This window comes from Amblyomma americanum, chromosome 5, assembly GCF_052857255.1.
Source record: "Amblyomma americanum isolate KBUSLIRL-KWMA chromosome 5, ASM5285725v1, whole genome shotgun sequence".
Classification (NCBI taxonomy): Eukaryota; Metazoa; Arthropoda; class Arachnida; order Ixodida; family Ixodidae; genus Amblyomma; species Amblyomma americanum.
Genome location: NC_135501.1, coordinates 173,529,728 through 173,546,035, shown reverse-complemented (window position 1 = coordinate 173,546,035; position 16,308 = coordinate 173,529,728). Strand labels below are relative to the sequence as shown.

At 46.4% G+C, this 16,308-nt stretch overlaps 2 protein-coding genes across 3 annotated transcripts in view; one reads left to right on the top strand and one right to left on the bottom strand.

Moving 5' to 3' along the window:
- Positions 1-4,818, bottom strand: part of LOC144133039 (kelch domain-containing protein 2-like) — an 11,077-nt gene extending 6,259 nt beyond the window's left edge. Inside the window, exons 1-3 of one of the 2 annotated variants that reach the window (XM_077665859.1) lie at positions 4,529-4,818; positions 3,965-4,035; positions 773-994 (exon numbers count right to left, since the gene is read on the bottom strand). In XM_077665859.1, coding sequence (XP_077521985.1) covers positions 773-994; positions 3,965-4,035; positions 4,529-4,675 — 440 coding nt within the window. In that variant the 5' untranslated portion in view covers positions 4,676-4,818. The remainder of the gene's footprint in view (positions 1-772; positions 995-3,964; positions 4,036-4,528) is intronic. The other variant, XM_077665860.1, reaches the window with a different exon arrangement.
- A 1,281-nt stretch (positions 4,819-6,099) lies between these two features.
- On the top strand, positions 6,100-16,228 carry LOC144133038 (fumarate hydratase, mitochondrial-like). Its single transcript, XM_077665858.1, has 10 exons — positions 6,100-6,357; positions 6,980-7,105; positions 7,950-8,060; positions 8,489-8,665; positions 9,760-9,915; positions 11,254-11,365; positions 12,240-12,320; positions 12,866-13,069; positions 13,934-14,150; positions 15,750-16,228. Exons 1-10 carry the CDS (start codon positions 6,244-6,246, stop codon positions 15,955-15,957), a joined length of 1,506 nt encoding a protein of 501 aa, XP_077521984.1. The 5' UTR covers positions 6,100-6,243; the 3' UTR covers positions 15,958-16,228.
- Positions 16,229-16,308: the final 80 nt, after the last annotated feature.

The window sequence follows — 16,308 nt, the reverse complement described above, 5'->3', positions numbered from 1 at the left end:
CGGTATGGCCCAAGCTATAGTGGTATGACCACGTGATCTTACGACTATGACCATCAGGTACCTGACCTTGACCTTTGACCTTGACATTTAATTTGGGATAATGCAGATCATGCTTAACAGAGCTTTCGCTCGTATAACTAGGTCCCAGCCACATTGAACCCCAGGCATTTTTTTTTTAGCCAGGTCACTTCAACAGCGCAGACTCAAAAGTGATGCAAATAAAAAAAAAAGCCATGGTCTTCTGCTGTACGTTCAGTGAAGTCCTAACTTGCACAACTTCTGTCAAAAGGTGGCTTCACTTAAAAAGCCACGGCTAGTCACAACGAGGCGCAACAAATGCACGAAAGCCCTGGAAAGAGCACGGTTTCACGCCATATCTGCAAGGACAAAACTGGGCTAGCTGGCTGCGCACCACAGTTTAAAAATGCCTAGTTTCACACACAACGCATGTGAAAACACTTAATGCAGACAGGACATGCCAGATCATCTGCACCTGGAGACCAATATGTCAGTGCGAGTCTGTTAATGGCCTGGACCTCTCTTCAATCCTATTTTTCCATTTGCCACTTGCACCCTATTGCTCCCCTTTTCCTTACAGTGGAGTAGCACACTAGGGACATAATTCTGTTATGTCCAACTTGTCACAAGATTGAAGTTGATTTTTGGTTACACCATACAGTCAGCAAACTCAAACAGTGATCCCAGCCTTTGGGAACGAGTAATTATCCCCAGAACCCACCCCCCACCAGATGTGCACCTGTTCACTGCTTACCAGTCACGGTGTGTCCAGCCTGCCATCTTGTCACATGGTGTGGGCCGGTGACCCCGGGCTTCCACCACATCCCACAAGAGGGTGGTCAGGTCAAGCCGGTAGAGCTGGTTAGTGTTGCGATCGGTGTGGAATCCACCAAACAGGTACATTGCGTCGCCAAGCGCCCGGGCAATTGCGCCCGACGTGCCTGGTGGGACATCTCCCGTCGTGTTACGAAGGGTCCTGTGAGTGAGCGAGCATGTGATTTGCCGGGAAATTTATTTAGGCACTTGTTTCCTGCATCTCTGCAACCCAGCAGAGATACAAGACCACAATTGTCGCCTAGCACATGTGAATATCAATCACTACTTAGGTGAATAACTGAAACTTGACAGGGACCAAAAAGTATGTTGCAGTTATGAGAACCCTTTTTCAATACACTTGACGGGATCAAAGCATCAGTTAAAATAATTACAAATAATTTCAAGCCACTGGTGTAAAAAACTTTAAAAAAAAAGGATTTTCGAAGAGTGGTGGCCAGCAAGTGGCACTATTTATTAACACTTCTTCTGTACACCACAGCCAGGATAAAAATTGTTTCAGTTGCTAGTCAGTACGCATGTCATCACCTTAAGAATACTACTGTCACAACTGAGCATTTGGGAAACCTGCAAGTAGTCTTCTCTGCAAGGCTTTTGAGGTGTCTAGGCAGGAAAAAGAGGGACACCCTTCTCTGTCATAGTGCTGTGGGGAGTGGGTTGTTCCTTGTTCTGGCTAAGGGTGTGCAGGGGGGGGGGAGGAGGAGGAGTTGGAGCCACTGGGTTGTTCAGCAGATAAATTTTAGAAAGTATCAGGTAGCTCACTACAGCCTACACAGTAACAAAGGCCTATTTACCTCTACTTCCTGCCTAGCCTCTACTGCAGAGCTACAGAAGGCTGACTGCAATGCCCTTTTCTATACTGCACAATTGTAAGTAAACTGGCCACATTCCAGAGTTTGCTCAGAAGGGGGAACTTGACTCTTTTCCCTTCCACAAAGAATGTGAGAGTGCTTGAGTGCTAGTGGCCCTCAGAAAAAACACCCTTGCAAGTGCTTCTACTTTTGTGCTGGAAACCACAATGCCCAGAGTCCCCCCTGGGAACTGGTTTTGGGATTACATGCATTCCTGGAAGGCACATTCTTCCACCCCTGCTGGCCCACCCACTCCCCTGGGACTCCCCTACATCACCATCCAGGCCAGAAAAACCAGTCTTGCATTCTACCTCCAAAGCTGGTGGTGGTTTTTTTAGGCATTTTTTGCAACCAAAACCCTTGTTTGTTTACATAAATATGACAGTGGGGCATGGTACTTAATTCCTAGCTATCTAGCTAGGCTGGATGTTTACATGTACTGTACTATATCATTTGCCCATTTCACATGGTGGAGGGGTACAGCCCACCCCATCTTGAAACCATTCTGCTCTACTAGACATTTTTATCATGTTTTTAGCATACCCAAGACCTACTACAGGAGGAGACAAGGAGACCATTTACCCAGTGCTAAAAAATGTCTATTATCCCCTCTGAGGGGGTATTGTATAGCCACCACAGAGAGGAGGAGGGGCACTGCCAAACCGGTTTCCATTCATCCCAGAAGGGACTTGACTTTTTCAAGCTACCTGTTTCCCAGCTACCTCAGTCTTCTAGAAAGTGTGGGAGCCAGGAATGCGACCCAGCCTCTAGCTCACACCTTTCAGGTATGGGATTCTCAGTAAAGAAGGGGTGCTAACAACACACTAAGAGATTACCACCATTGGACCACTAACTGATTACCACCAATGCTGTCCTTCCAGAAACTTCTCTCATACAGATAAAGAGGCATCTTCCCCCTTCCTTAGCTGTCTGTGAGGGGGGGGTTCTTTGCCTGTTCGGCCCCAGCCTGTGCCCTGTGCATCAAACCAAGGAAGTTCAAGTGCCTCTTTATGGGCTAGCTCTGGCATCACATCTGGCATCACGTGGTCATGCCAAAATCTGTGAATCTGTGGAACCGGAAGCCTCAATGCTCACCACCAGCTTTGGGGATAGAGTGTAAAAGGAAGTTGCCCAAAGGTTACAATGATACATCCCCCTCATACATATAAAGGGACATCTCTCTCCCCCCCCCCCCCCCCCCCCAAACCCTTTTCGAAAAAGAATGCGAGATTTCCATCTGCGAGATGCCCTCATCAAAGATTGTATCTTTGACAAGGGCATCTCGCAGAAGGAAATTGTCGAAGATTGTATCTTTGCCAAAAAAAGAGCTTGTGTTGTATCTTTGACAAGGGCATCTCGCAGAAGGAAATTGTCGAAGATTGTATCTTTGCCAAAAAAAGAGCTTGTGTATTTGGCTGAGAGTGCGATTTGATATCGACACAGCTATCGTCACAGTCATGCGCGTGTTTCGTTTCGTTGTTTTTTCCCCTTGCACCTTGCTATAAAAGTCGAGCTCATGCAATAAGATACAGTAGCGGTACGCGCCTTGTCCGTGTTCCTTCTTTGTTCGTCCTGTGTACTCCTGCGCCTTGTATCCCCTTTACCTCGCTTCCAGCAGGCCGCGGCAAAGCAGGCCAGGGTTCACTCTTAGCACGTGTTGCCTTTTCAACGATCATGAATGCGAACATGCCTCCTTCCCTGCATCGCACGTCGATGCTGGGAAGGCCGGTTTTGGATTTTGAGCGCGAAGCCAAAAAACCTGGATCTCTCCACTCAGGCACTCGATTCAAATTTAAAATGTTGAGACCTCCTTACTGCAATCAGTCCGGTACATAAAGGCAATAAACTGGGCAGCGGCGAGCATCAAACGCGTGGCTAGCTGAAAGTTGGCCCCACGCCAACGCAACCACATGGCGAACGCTGCAGCAGCTGCCGCGAGTTTTCGCTCTCCACACGGCGGAAATCACAGTCGCCCAGAATAGCAGGACCCCTGACAGTTCGAAGTGGCCGCGTTTTCGAAACTACCGGGGTCGAGTTCTTTTCTTCTTGCCGACAAGTGTCGCAACGGCGCGGCGCACGATTTCGGGGGGGGGGGGGGGGGGGGGGGGGGGGGGGGGGGGGGGCGCCGCAGAGATGCAATAATGTGGCTGCGCGCGCGGGTTGCCTTCCAGGAAAGATCGCAAAAACATACACGCTCATCTCACACGGATGGCCGCCCACACAAGTTTGTAGCGAAACGTCGCAACCACGACGTCACTTACCATTTCTCGATAAAGGTGTCATAAAACCAGAGCTCATTGCCAGGCAGGTAAACCGTGGACCGATCCGTCTCCTGGGGAAAGATCGATTGCATGCGGGAAGACTGCATCAATGAAAAGGAAATTACGCAGTACAGCGTACACATGACGATCGGGGCAATGTCATGAGCGTTCTGTCGCTCGCACGCATCACCACACGTGGTAAACTGCCAAAGCCTACACAAGCTGTCAACGCGCCAGCACCGTGCGGATCAGTGTCGTAGTTGTTAACGCGATGCTCGAAACAGCGCGCTACACGAAGATGCAGAGTTAGATCATGCTTCTGAGCCGAGCGTTGCGGCAGCTGAACGACATAGATAACCGCTTGCTGTTTCGTACACTAAGCAGTTCGAGAAGCGCGCAGTGGTTAAGCGGCAGCGTTCCGAACGCTATTATCAGAAACATGGCCTCGTCGCGCGCACAATCTTCGAAGCGCAGCGAAGAACGGGGAAAAGCAAAACATGCGCGACCAGAAGCTCGGCGGCTAGCTATTAATACAGGCGCACGTATGGAGACAAAAACACGAACCGCCCGCTGGATCTGATGCCGTCGCAAAGGGGGGAGCTCCTCAGACGAACCTACCCGGTAGCCTCCCCAGACGAGCATGCCGTTCTTGTACGACGTCGCGGTGTGTCCCGTCCTCTGCAGGGGCTTGGTCACGACGTCGGCACTCATGTTGCTTGTCGCGGACTGGCAGCAGCAAGCGCGGCGAAGCTCGCATTTGAAGAGGCGATCCTCCCTTTCCGCACGACACGCACGTCCAAGCAATTTAGCCTGCTGCAACAGCGTTCATTCCATTCGCAACAATGGCTTGCGTCGTCCCGTCGGTCTGACTCCTTACGACTCGTGCTGGCTAACAGCTAAAAACGTCACCCACCGTTTTTACATGGCTCTTTGATTATAGTTACCTCTTTTAACTTTCTTCGCTTATTAAAAATTCCGTGTAATATTTATAATATTACTCAACAGCGCACGGTCAAGGCCGAAGATGAATTAGCGGAGTAACGTGCCCCTTGTAATATATATAAAAAAATTATTTCTATTTTGAATAAAAATAAACAAATAGTAACAAAATTAAACGCAAACAACACTTACACTGGCGCAATTTATTCTAAACAAATACTTTGCACCTTTTAACAGAGGACACTTGCAACGCTACAACTTCTTGCTATGTGCTATTTTATTTTTGTTTCTCCACTTGTTATATAAGTTTTTTGTATAAGAGAGATGACATGCTAAACTTTATGAAGCCACCCTACTAACGGCGGCGTACACGCGTCCCTAGAAATCTACTTGCGAAAGTTTTATTTTATTTGCAATAATAAGAAACAAACTAATAACAAAATTAAACGGAAACAATCCTTACGTTTGCGCATTTAATTTTAAAAACATACTTAACTTTGCAAGTATGCAAGAAAGATGGCATGCCAAATTGTTTGTAGCCACCCTAATAACGAGTGCGAAAGTTTTATTTATTTGCAGTAGTAAGAAACAAGCTAATAACAAAATTAAACGCAAACGAGATACATTTGCGCATTTTGTCCTAAAAAAAATACTTCACTTTGCAAATATGCAAGAGAGATGACATGTCAAATTGTCTCAAGCAACCCTACTAACGGCAGACGTGCAAGCGTCCCTTATAAACTACCTGCAAAAATTTTATTTTATTTGCTATAATAAAACAAACTAATAACAAAATAAATGCACACAACTCTTACGTTTGTGCATTTCATTTTTAAACATACTTATTAGTTTTGCAAGTACGCAAGAGGGATTACGTGCCAAATTGTCTGAAGCCACCCTACTAACGAGTGCAAAAGTTTTATTTTAATTTGCAGTAGTAATAAACAAACTAATAACAAAATTAAACGCAAACAACACTTACGCTGTCACTTTTCATTACAAAAAAAAATACGTAACTTTTAATAGAAGGCACTTGCAACGCTACAACTTCTTGCTAAGTGCTATTTTATTTTTCTGTTTCTCCACATGTTCCTTTCCCCAAAAACCAATTATTATTATCATGTTATAGACTAATATGCAAGAGAGATAACATGCCAAGTTGTCTGAAGCCACCCTATTAGCGGGAGGAGTGCGGCGAGGAGGCAGTGGGAGGTCACCCGAGAGTCGCCGGTCAAGTTGCGCTGCGTGGAGTAGGAGGCTCTCGTTTCTGTACGTCCGCTCAGCGCAAATAACAGCCGTTCTTCTCCCCCATTATCACGTGTCGCTTATCGGCTGAAGCCATGAAGCTACCAGTCGCCCTCGTCTCGCAACTGCGGCAGCTTGCGCGACACAACTTTTCCCAACGAAGGATGGCTCTGCACTCGTCTGCTGCTAGAGCGGCGGCTGCCGCATCGGTGAGCGCAAATACTGATGCGAAAGCTTTTGCGATGCAAACAAACGTATGTTTAGCAGATAGCGCGGACGATGAACTAAGACCTAGCCCCGGTCCTTTTTAATAGCATTCCAAGTGCCAAGGTTACTCCTAGTTTATCGCGGTCGTGCCCTGCCTCGTAAGATCGCCGTTCTTCGTCAGGCAGCGTCCCGAAACGTAACAACTCCGTGAAATGTCGGTACTGACGCGATTCCAGTTTTGTGCTACGATCCGGAGCCGGTGCTCTCAATTCTATCTCTTCAGTAGCGCCGGCTCCACCGACCGATCGTCTGCATGCATTTATGGCCCCTTTTACTTCTCCGTAACACTTCTCTTGTAATGCCTAGATACGTACTCCCGAAACTTCCGTTATTGGAATGCTGGCGATTTCAGACTGGAGTGACTGGAAGCTGAAAAGCTTGCTAAAACAGGCAGCACAAATTATATCGCTAAAATATTTTAAATAGCCACTAGCATGCATCACATGTCGCGGGACCGTAAGAGGAAAAACACTAGGAAGGTAGGTAGCACCGAGTAATCACGCATCACGTCGATAATAAATTTGCTCGTGCGTTAATTGAACCTTTCTAATTCACTCTTTGCAGGGAGACTTTAGGGTCGAGTCGGACACGTTTGGTGAACTGAAGGTGCCCAATAACAAGTATTATGGAGCACAGACAATGCGTTCCATGCTCAACTTTGACATTGGTGGGGAGCATGAAAGGATGCCTGTGAGTATCACACGATTTTGAAATGTGCGCTCTCAAAGTTTTTCCGAACGATGTGGAGTTTGAATTAAGGGGAACCTTCTTGATACGCCTTGGGTTGGCGGGACCAAGCTATACGTTCAAATAAACCATATGGTTGAATTGAGTTCAAATTAACGAGCCCACTGCAGTCAATGAATATATAAGTGGAAAATGCACAAATGTCCCCTTTTCTTTTGATGTTCACTTCGTGCTCTCGTGGAGTGTTCTGCTTGAACCACCATTAGTGATGCCGAGACCTCTTTAAATAGCAGAGCTTGGAAGACCACCATCGTCACGTTGTAAGACTGCCATTTGATGACTAGCACATATGGATTGTATGCCATTAAGTTCATTGCTTCCAAATGTATGCATAAGATGCAGAAATTAGGTTCTAGAAAGAACCGACAAATATATAGAAACGTCCTTTGTGCCTGCTGTGCATTGGTGCTTGGACTGCCCAAGAGTGGTTATTGTCGATTATTAAACAGTGGTTAACACTGAGGAAGTGAAAAGGATCAGTATTGCAGTGACTCAGACTAATAACACCCTCTCATGCTTTGCTTGATTAGCTTGGATTAATGTGGTTTTTTGAAGAATACTTAATATTTAAAACTAGCCCTGTCCTGCCCTGTTTTGCACAAGTGTTGACAGTGCTTGTTACAACATTAGTTGTCTTTGGAAGGATCTATGGATTATTGAGTGTCTTTCATCATGCAACGCTTCACAAGTGAAGTCGCTGCCTTTGTAAAGCCTGATGGGGCCTTAATAAGTGCATAAAACGGAACTGAGTAATGCACTGCTATGCCTGCCTACCTGCGTTTCCCAGCTCCCGGTGATCAAGGCCTTTGGCATCCTCAAAAAGGCCGCAGCCATCGTGAACAAGGAGTACGGCTTGGATCCCAAGCTAGCAGATGCAATCTCACAGGCAGCTGATGAGGTGAGTTCGCTTCACCTAAGCCCCTAACTAGTTGTCAGCATACAGGTTTTATATGCAACATGTTCATTACTTTTCTGAGGCACAGACAAGTAATTCCAGCAAGTAGTGTAACCACTGCCGTGAATATATTTTGAATGCATAGCCAGATTGTTTCAGAGCATAGGTTTCCCTGCCTTCAGCAGTGACTAATTGGATATGGCATTTTGATCCTGAGCAGAAATTTGTGGCTCTGGCTTCTGGCCACCGTGGCTGCTGCATGATGCATGCCGTATGTTTTAGCTCCTGTGTGCAGAGATTTCGATGCATGTTAAAGGGAATCCCAGGTGGTTGAAATCAAGTCTGGAGCCTTTCACTCTGTATGGTGTGCCTTGTATCCCATGAAAATAAGGTGATGTTACAAAAAGAAATTAAACTTTTCTTCCCTGCAGGTGATAGACGGGCGGTTGGAGTCTCACTTCCCTCTGGTGATCTGGCAGACAGGTTCGGGAACCCAGTCCAATATGAACGTCAATGAGGTGATTGCCAACCGGGCCATCGAAATTCTCGGAGGCAAGCTTGGCAGCAAGAGTCCCGTCCATCCAAACGACCACGTCAACAAGAGCCAGGTAGGGTGGATGCCCCACTCGTGTGACCACATCTGCTGTGCACAAACTGTGCTGCACAGAAATTGTCACAACAGGGCACGTGGTAGAGTGTAAAAAAAAGTGAGCTGTTACAAGCAGTGCTGGTGATAGTGAGTGATAAGACATGCAGTGTGAACAGTGAACTGGCCGTCACGGTGGCTCAGTGGTTATGGCGCTCGACTGCTGATCCGAAAGACGCGGGTTCGATCCCGGCCGCGGGGGTCGAATTTCGATGGAGGCGAAATTCTAGAGGCCCGTGTACTGTGCGATTTCAGTGCACATTAAAGAATCTCAGGTGGTCAAAATTTCCGGAGCCCTTCACTATGGTGTCCCTCATAGCCTGAGTCTCTTTGGGAAGTTAAAACCCCATAAACCTAAACCTGAACAGTGAGATATGGAGCCTAGTCACCGTAACTAATTTTGTGGTGACTTCTGCTACATTCGCATTTAGCCAAAAGGTGCACAGTTCTTTTGGGCATGTCGTGGTTTGAGTGGTGGCTAAAGGATGGCAGACTCATGATGTAGCCAACTGTAAGACACAGATTGCACACAGTGAGTAACATTGTACTGTTTATTTTTTGTTGTATACTGTGTGCAACATTCCGAATGAAGCTTCATATACCGGCGTGAGGTTTAGAACTGAAACTTCTGCTCTTTTCATTTTCATCGTTGTTGGGGGGCAATGGAAGATCTTCAGATCATTGCTGGAGTGCTTCGTTGAGTGATTATAACTGAAATGTTTGCACGAGTGGTAAAAGACACATATTAGATGCTATTCTGGTAGTGACTGAATAAACAGAGAGGTCAATGGAAGGCATTGCAAGGTTGTCCGAGTCCGGAGATGCAATGTGTCAAGCCTTTTTCTTATTTCAGTGCTTTACATGCTTTGAAAGTGACGCCTCGGTAGATCTTTCTGCTTTATGCAGCCTTGGTTCGTTTGTTTTCGAGTTTACTGAAGCTCTCTTTGCTTTGTTTGCTGCCACAGTAGCGAAACAAGTTATAATTTCACTCGTTTGTCACTTTTGTCGAAGCTGTTATTTGCTCCTCTACTAATGCTCAAAATGACATGCTTCCAGAGTTCAAATGACACGTATCCAACGGCCATGCACATTGCTGTTGCCATGGAGGTCGACACCCGCCTGATGCCCGCACTCAAGAAGCTGCACGACGCCCTGCGAGCGAAGGCGCATGAATTTGATGACATCGTGAAGATTGGCCGGACTCACACCCAAGTAAGCCTTAGCTGAATTGTGTTAGTGCCTGGAGGTCACATGTGGGAGGTTACTGTACTTGTTTTGAGGCCCGATACTAGCATTAACCCACTGCATTTTTTTTTTTTTACTGGTCACAAGCTGCCGTCAGAATGGTGCTCAGGTTTATGGAGGGACAAGGTGGGGTGGAGGGGAGAGAAATAGGTTGCAGTTCATATTTCAAAACAGCGTAAACAACAGACGGGGAAAGCACATGACACACAGGCGCTGTGCTTTCCCCGTCTGTTGTTTATAATAATAATTGGTTTTTGGGGGAAAGGAAATGGTGCAGTATCTGTCTCATATATCGTTGGACACCTGAACCGCGCCGCCGTAAGGGAAGCGGTAAAGGAGGTAGTGAAAGAAGAAAGAAAGATGAGGTGCCGTAGTGGAGGGCTCCGAAATAATTTCGACCACCTGGGGATCTTTAACGTGCACTGACATCGCACAGCACACGGGTGCCTTAGCGTTTTTCCTCCATAAAAAACGCAGCCGCCGCGGTCGGGTTCGAACCCGGGAACTCCGGATCAGTAGTCGAGCGCCCTAACCACTGAGCCACCGCGGCGGGGTCTGTTGTTTGCGCTGTTTTCAAATATGAACTTCAATCAACTCGCCCGACTTTCAGTGTTACTTAAATAGGTTGCAATAGGTTGTTTTGCATTTCTGCATTTTTAGCAGCATTTATCGTAGCCGATGAAAAATTCTGTCAGGCAGGCCTAACATCAGTAATGAACATGGCAAGGCAATTCAAGTTAGACTCTCCCTTCCCTGATTTCAATTTCTGCTGGCAAGGATAATGTTCATTCATGTGGCCAACTGCAACATTTGCATTATGTGCATCCGGCCAGTTAGTAAACTTGGTCCGTTGTGTAGACTGAAGAGCAGAATTTGGGAACAAGAGATGAAAGAAAGTGAACAAGTCACAGGTGAGCCTCAATCACTTCCTCCATTGGGAGCTGCCGCGGTGGCTGAGTGGTTATGGCGCTCGGCTGCCGGCCCAAAAGACGCAGGTTCGATCCTGGCCGCGGCGGTTGAATTTCGTTGGAGGCGAAATTCCAGAGGCCCGTGTACTGTGCGATGTCAGTGCACGTGAAAGAACCCGAGGTGGTCGAAATTTCCGGAGCCCTTCACTACGGCGTCCCTCATAACCTGAGTCGCTTTGGGATGTCAAACCCCCATAAACCAAACCAAACCATCACTTCCTCCATCTCGTGTCCTCCAATTCTGCGCTCCCATCTCTTCTGTGTTGTTGGGTTGCGATCTACTCAAGAAAGGGTGAGGGGTACGCACGCGCGTGATATGTGTGGGCTGTGCATGCAGGACGCAGTGCCTCTGACTCTGGGCCAGGAGTTTGGAGGCTATGCTGCCCAGATCCAGTACGGCATGGAGCGGGTCAAGGCGACACTGCCACACCTCTACTTCCTAGCTGCAGGTTGGTGTTCACAAGGACTGCCGTCATTGGTGGACTGTGTCATTGTCATATGAAGATAACTTTCATGTATATGGTTTAGTTTTTGAAAGATTCATGCATGAATTGCCAACAGTTCATGGCAGACAGCCTTGAGGAGGTTGATACCTTGGGATTCATTTTCGATTACGAGTGAAAAATCAGTTTATACCCGGCATTGTGCAGTGGTGCCGGAACCTGCATTCTGTTCTGACATGTTGAACAAGGTTGCCTTCAGTTGCAAGCCTTCCCAGCTAGGCGAAGCAATCGCATAACCAGTATCATTTGCAAGCATCCCTTCATTCAAGTAGCAAGTGCGCGGTTGAAAAGGAAAGCATCAAGTGTAGTCCAGAGGTGTTATAATCTTGCCAGAGGATTCGGGAGTCTGTCTGTTTGAACTTCAGATGAGGACGGTTAATGCTTCAGACTGATTTCTCAACATGACTTGCTTGAATGCGTATTGATTTCATATACTAGTCAAACAAGACAAGCATTATACTATGCCCAGTTCTGCACTTTTGCCAGTACTGACATAGATGATTACAGGTCACCTGTGTTCTGCATTTGTTCTTGTTAGATTTCTTTTAAATTCACGTCTAAATTCATTTGAAGCACATGGAACTGTGGCTTCTGTGGCCATCATTTGTAACAAAGAATTACTCCTGACGCTTGAGAGTGATCATCCTAATTCGTGTAACCATATAAATCCGTAACAACAAAGTTTGAGCCTTACATAGCACACTGCAATACATATAATTTTGACGTGAAAAGTAAAAGAAAGAGAAATGGAAACCCGGCTGTGTCATTTGTCTTGCTCATTCTGTGTGCACCCCCCACCTGTATTCCATGCTATCACCAGGTGGCACAGCTGTTGGCACAGGACTCAACACCAGGATCGGTTTTGCCGAGAAGGTCGCTGAAAAGGTTTCCCAGTTCACGGGTGAGCCACAACTCTTGCTTGTATCAAAGACGTCAAGCAGCTGACTGTGGTTGTCATGAGTGGTGCCATAGGTTGATGGAAGCGGTAACCCTTTTCAGAACAGGAATGACGTGATGGCAACTGGCCCTGGTGCACCTGTGCATTTTCTTTTTTTTTTTCTCTGCATGTGCGTTTGCACCTAACCCACCAGGCTGGCATTGATTTCATAGTCATATGTCATCATTTACTTTGTAGACGGCTCTTGCAGCTCCTTTTTCTTGACACTGATAGAATTTACATAGAAATCTAAATTTACAGGATAGTAAGTGATTTAACACTGAATACCTTACTTAGCATTTTGAGAGTGTGCCCTGCAACCCCACAAGTCAGCCTTATCCAAAGGTGGACTTTCCATGTGGTTTGCAAACGGCTAACTGGAATCATGCTCTGGAATCGTGGTTTCGAGTTTTGGTTCTTTGTATGACCTGGTGAGGCACGTCATATCAAGTCTGGTGTTCAAGTGGTGTGCCGTCCTTCTGAGTTGAACCCCGTTCGTCTCTCCGCAGGGCTGCCATTTGTGACAGCGCCCAACAAGTTTGAGGCACTGGCTGCCAATGACGCCATGGTGGAGGTCTCGGGCGCTCTCAATGTGCTCGCCTGCAGCCTCATGAAGATAGCCAATGACATTCGGTTCCTGGGATCCGGGCCCCGGTGTGGCTTCGGCGAGCTTTCGCTGCCCGAGAACGAACCGGGTAGCAGCATCATGCCAGGTGCGTGGGCACTTCTCCACCAGTCCTCGCGATCTGTTTCTGTAGTTTCAACAGATGCTTGCGGACCACTGTGGTTGTGTCTGAGCAACCAGAAAACTACTCGCAATTGGCAGTGGACAAGTTGCATGGTTGTCTTTTTCAGTACCTGTAGGATCTCAACATCAGGCGAGGTAGCGATGACGCAGAGGAGGAACAAATGATCTTGCTGCTCAAAACAAGAAAACCAAAAACATTTGTTTGCAATGAAAATGCTTGAATGGTTATGCCTATTGTATATTATTTATGATAGTTCGACAGCACAGCAGAGGGTCAGCACTTGGAGTGCTAGCTCACGTGACTTCACAGTGCTGATCACGTGGCCATGAGGCTGGTCATCATGTGAGCAGCCATCCTCTTACACCAACACTGACAGATACAGCAGAAATAATCTACCTATTAATGCCTGGGGTGTAAAATATATACTATATATATAGGTGACTCAATATAACATTGATGATTATGACTGAAGAGTATGTTGACACATGACCGTCAGTCACAATTTGAAGGATTTAGACGCAAACAAAGCAGTGCCGTCTTGAAGCAGGCTTGTGTGCCTTCACTGAGCTCTGTTTATATGGCATAAAGAAAACTGCAAAAAAAGAAAATTAGCTGCAATATGGTAAGGCATGCTTGAAGCTACCATGTATAGAGCCATTTAAAAATGACAATTTCTGTACCAAAGGCAGTACAAGTATGCAGAAGATTTGTACCTATGTACTATTACACAGCTGTCACGGTAAGGAACACCGCCCCATTTGTGCCTGAAAATTAGCTGGCAGTGCTGTCGCACTTTGCACTAAAGGCCCAAACCGACTTCCCATGCAGGCAAGGTGAACCCAACGCAGTGTGAGGCAGTCACCATGGTGGCGGCGCAGGTGATGGGCAACCACGTGGCTGTCACCGTGGGCGGCAGCAACGGTCACTTTGAGCTCAACGTGTTCAAGCCACTTATCGTCTCAAATGTGCTGCGCTCTGTGCGGTTGCTGGCCGATTCCAGTGTCTCCTTCACAGACCACTGCGTTGCCGGGATCATCCCCAACAAGTGAGTGGTGCCACGGGTTAGGATGTCTGTTATGTTTGGTGTTGAAATGCTGTCGGTTGTCATGCATGTATGCTGCGTCTAAGTGTGCTTCACATGCCAAAGTTACAAGTTATACAGGAAGCAAATGAACCAGCCACAAAAGAACCTGTATGCAGCTAGCTAAGAAACTTTGCTCATTAAAACAATTCCTAATTGCATTCAAAGGTCCACTCTTATGGCTTTGTACAAGAGAATTAAACCCCGAGTGCTCACTTATTGCTTGCAGCACTCGTAATCAGTCACTTGATTAATTCTAGTTTCCTTCCAATTAATAGCCACAAGGTCTGCTAAGAACTCTGTTTATACAGCATCAAATTAATTTACCGCACGGAGCTTTGGGGTCAGAAGATGGTCCGAGTTTCACGAAGACTACTAGATGGGCATCTCCGATGGTCGTAGAGCATTGTCATGTCACTGCTGCACTTTTCTCTCTGGTGACTGAACATCATTGCTGCTGTGGAGCACAAATATTTCCATGCGAACTGTCTTGCCGCAGATTTGTATCCAGTAGGGGATTGCGGTTTTATCAAGCTCATACCAACAGTGATATGTTCAGCAGCAGCACTTACAGCGGCGCCACACAGTGGCACAGTTCTGGGACATAACTGCAGTTTTGGGGAAATGTTGGCCAAACAAACATATCAGCGGGGATAGTGGTCCTTGGGGCCTAAGAAGTGCAAAAATATCAATTTTTTTTTTAATATAGCCTTTTCAATGTTTACTAATCATCTCCTGCCCATCTGTGAAATTCTTTCGTTTGTTGGATAAAATTTTAGATGGAATTCCAGTATATATAACCGCGTCTGTTTATTTATCCTGACTTTCTCAGAACACTAATTTTTGACAGAATGCAAGTCTAAGAGGGAGATACTATCGCAGCATCCAAAGCAGATAGACCATTAATTTTTTTTTTTTTCTTGGAGCATGCAGTTTTGAAAGATTTATGCTTTTGGGAGAATAAAAAAAAGATTAGGAAAAGAATAGTTTATGCTTTCAAGTTATTTTGTGCACTCTAATTTGGACTGCTCGTTAATACTCCTATCAACATTGCCAGCGTGCTGTAAAATAACAAATATTGACTTACTCTGAAAAGTACTTTCAACATTAGATTGCTTGCAGTTTATTTGGTGGGATGTTAATAATAGTTTCCTGACGAGTACTGTCTTAGCAAGCTAATTAATGTAAATGTGTAGTATGTTGAGAACTAACTGACATAATGAAAAGCATTTATACATTTCAAATGAGCACAAAAAAAATACTGAATAAGACTAAACTGTTTCACTACATTTGGCCCGAAAATAACAAAAATACACTAAGTCCCTCATCCCATCTTTAATTTGCAATGGGTGATATAGATTTATGTGAGGCAAATTTTCCGATTCTGCACCATTTGGTCAGGTCTTGACACATGTGCTGCAAAGTTGGATCTGCTGAAATATAAGTGCACTGTGTTCTCAATGTGTCAGGATCAAATGTTGTGGTACCAATGTGCTGCTTGCTAAACGTGGTCTAGGCAGCCATGCCGACCACTAATGAGCAAACGCTCGCACGCCATTTCAGGGAGCGCATCGCCAAGCTCCTCAACGAGTCGCTGATGCTGGTGACAGCGCTGAACCCGCACATTGGCTACGACAAGGCCGCCAAGATCGCCAAGACTGCACACAAGGAGGGCTCCACACTCAAGGAGACCGCCATCAAGCTGGGCTTCCTCACAGCCGAGGAGTTCGACAAGTGGGTCCAGCCCAAGGACATGCTGGGGCCCAAGTGAACACGTGACCCGACTTTGACGAGAGGTATTTTTCACCCCATCGTTTTGTTGCCGGAGGCGGTGCCTGTGTTCATAGTGGATCTGGTTTCACGTCAGCATGCAAGCATCGGAGCTTGTTATGCCTTGACTGTGTGCACACTGGTACAGTGTGGTTCCTGGCAACTTTCTGGACACAAAGGCTGGGCTGGCGACATGTTAAACCTGGTGTTTCATTCAGGTGCCAAGCACCCGTTTTGTTTGACGATGTGTAAATGAAGAGGTCATGTTGAGACATTTTGTGTGTGCGTGTACTCTGTCGTGACCCCAAGAACTGGGAAGCAAGCACCGTCCAACCCATATGGCTTCTATTAT

What these genes read in the sequence shown, in the direction of transcription:
- LOC144133038 (XM_077665858.1), top strand. Translation starts at nt 6,244, where the DNA reads ATGAAGCTACCAGTCGCCCTCGTCTCGCAACTGCGGCAGCTTGCGCGA. An exon ending in ACCACGTCAACAAGAGCCAG is followed by an intron (nt 8,666 to 9,759) that starts GTAGGGTGGATG and finishes ACATGCTTCCAG; the next exon opens with AGTTCAAATGACACGTATCC. An exon ending in GCCGGGATCATCCCCAACAA is followed by an intron (nt 14,151 to 15,749) that starts GTGAGTGGTGCC and finishes ACGCCATTTCAG; the next exon opens with GGAGCGCATCGCCAAGCTCC.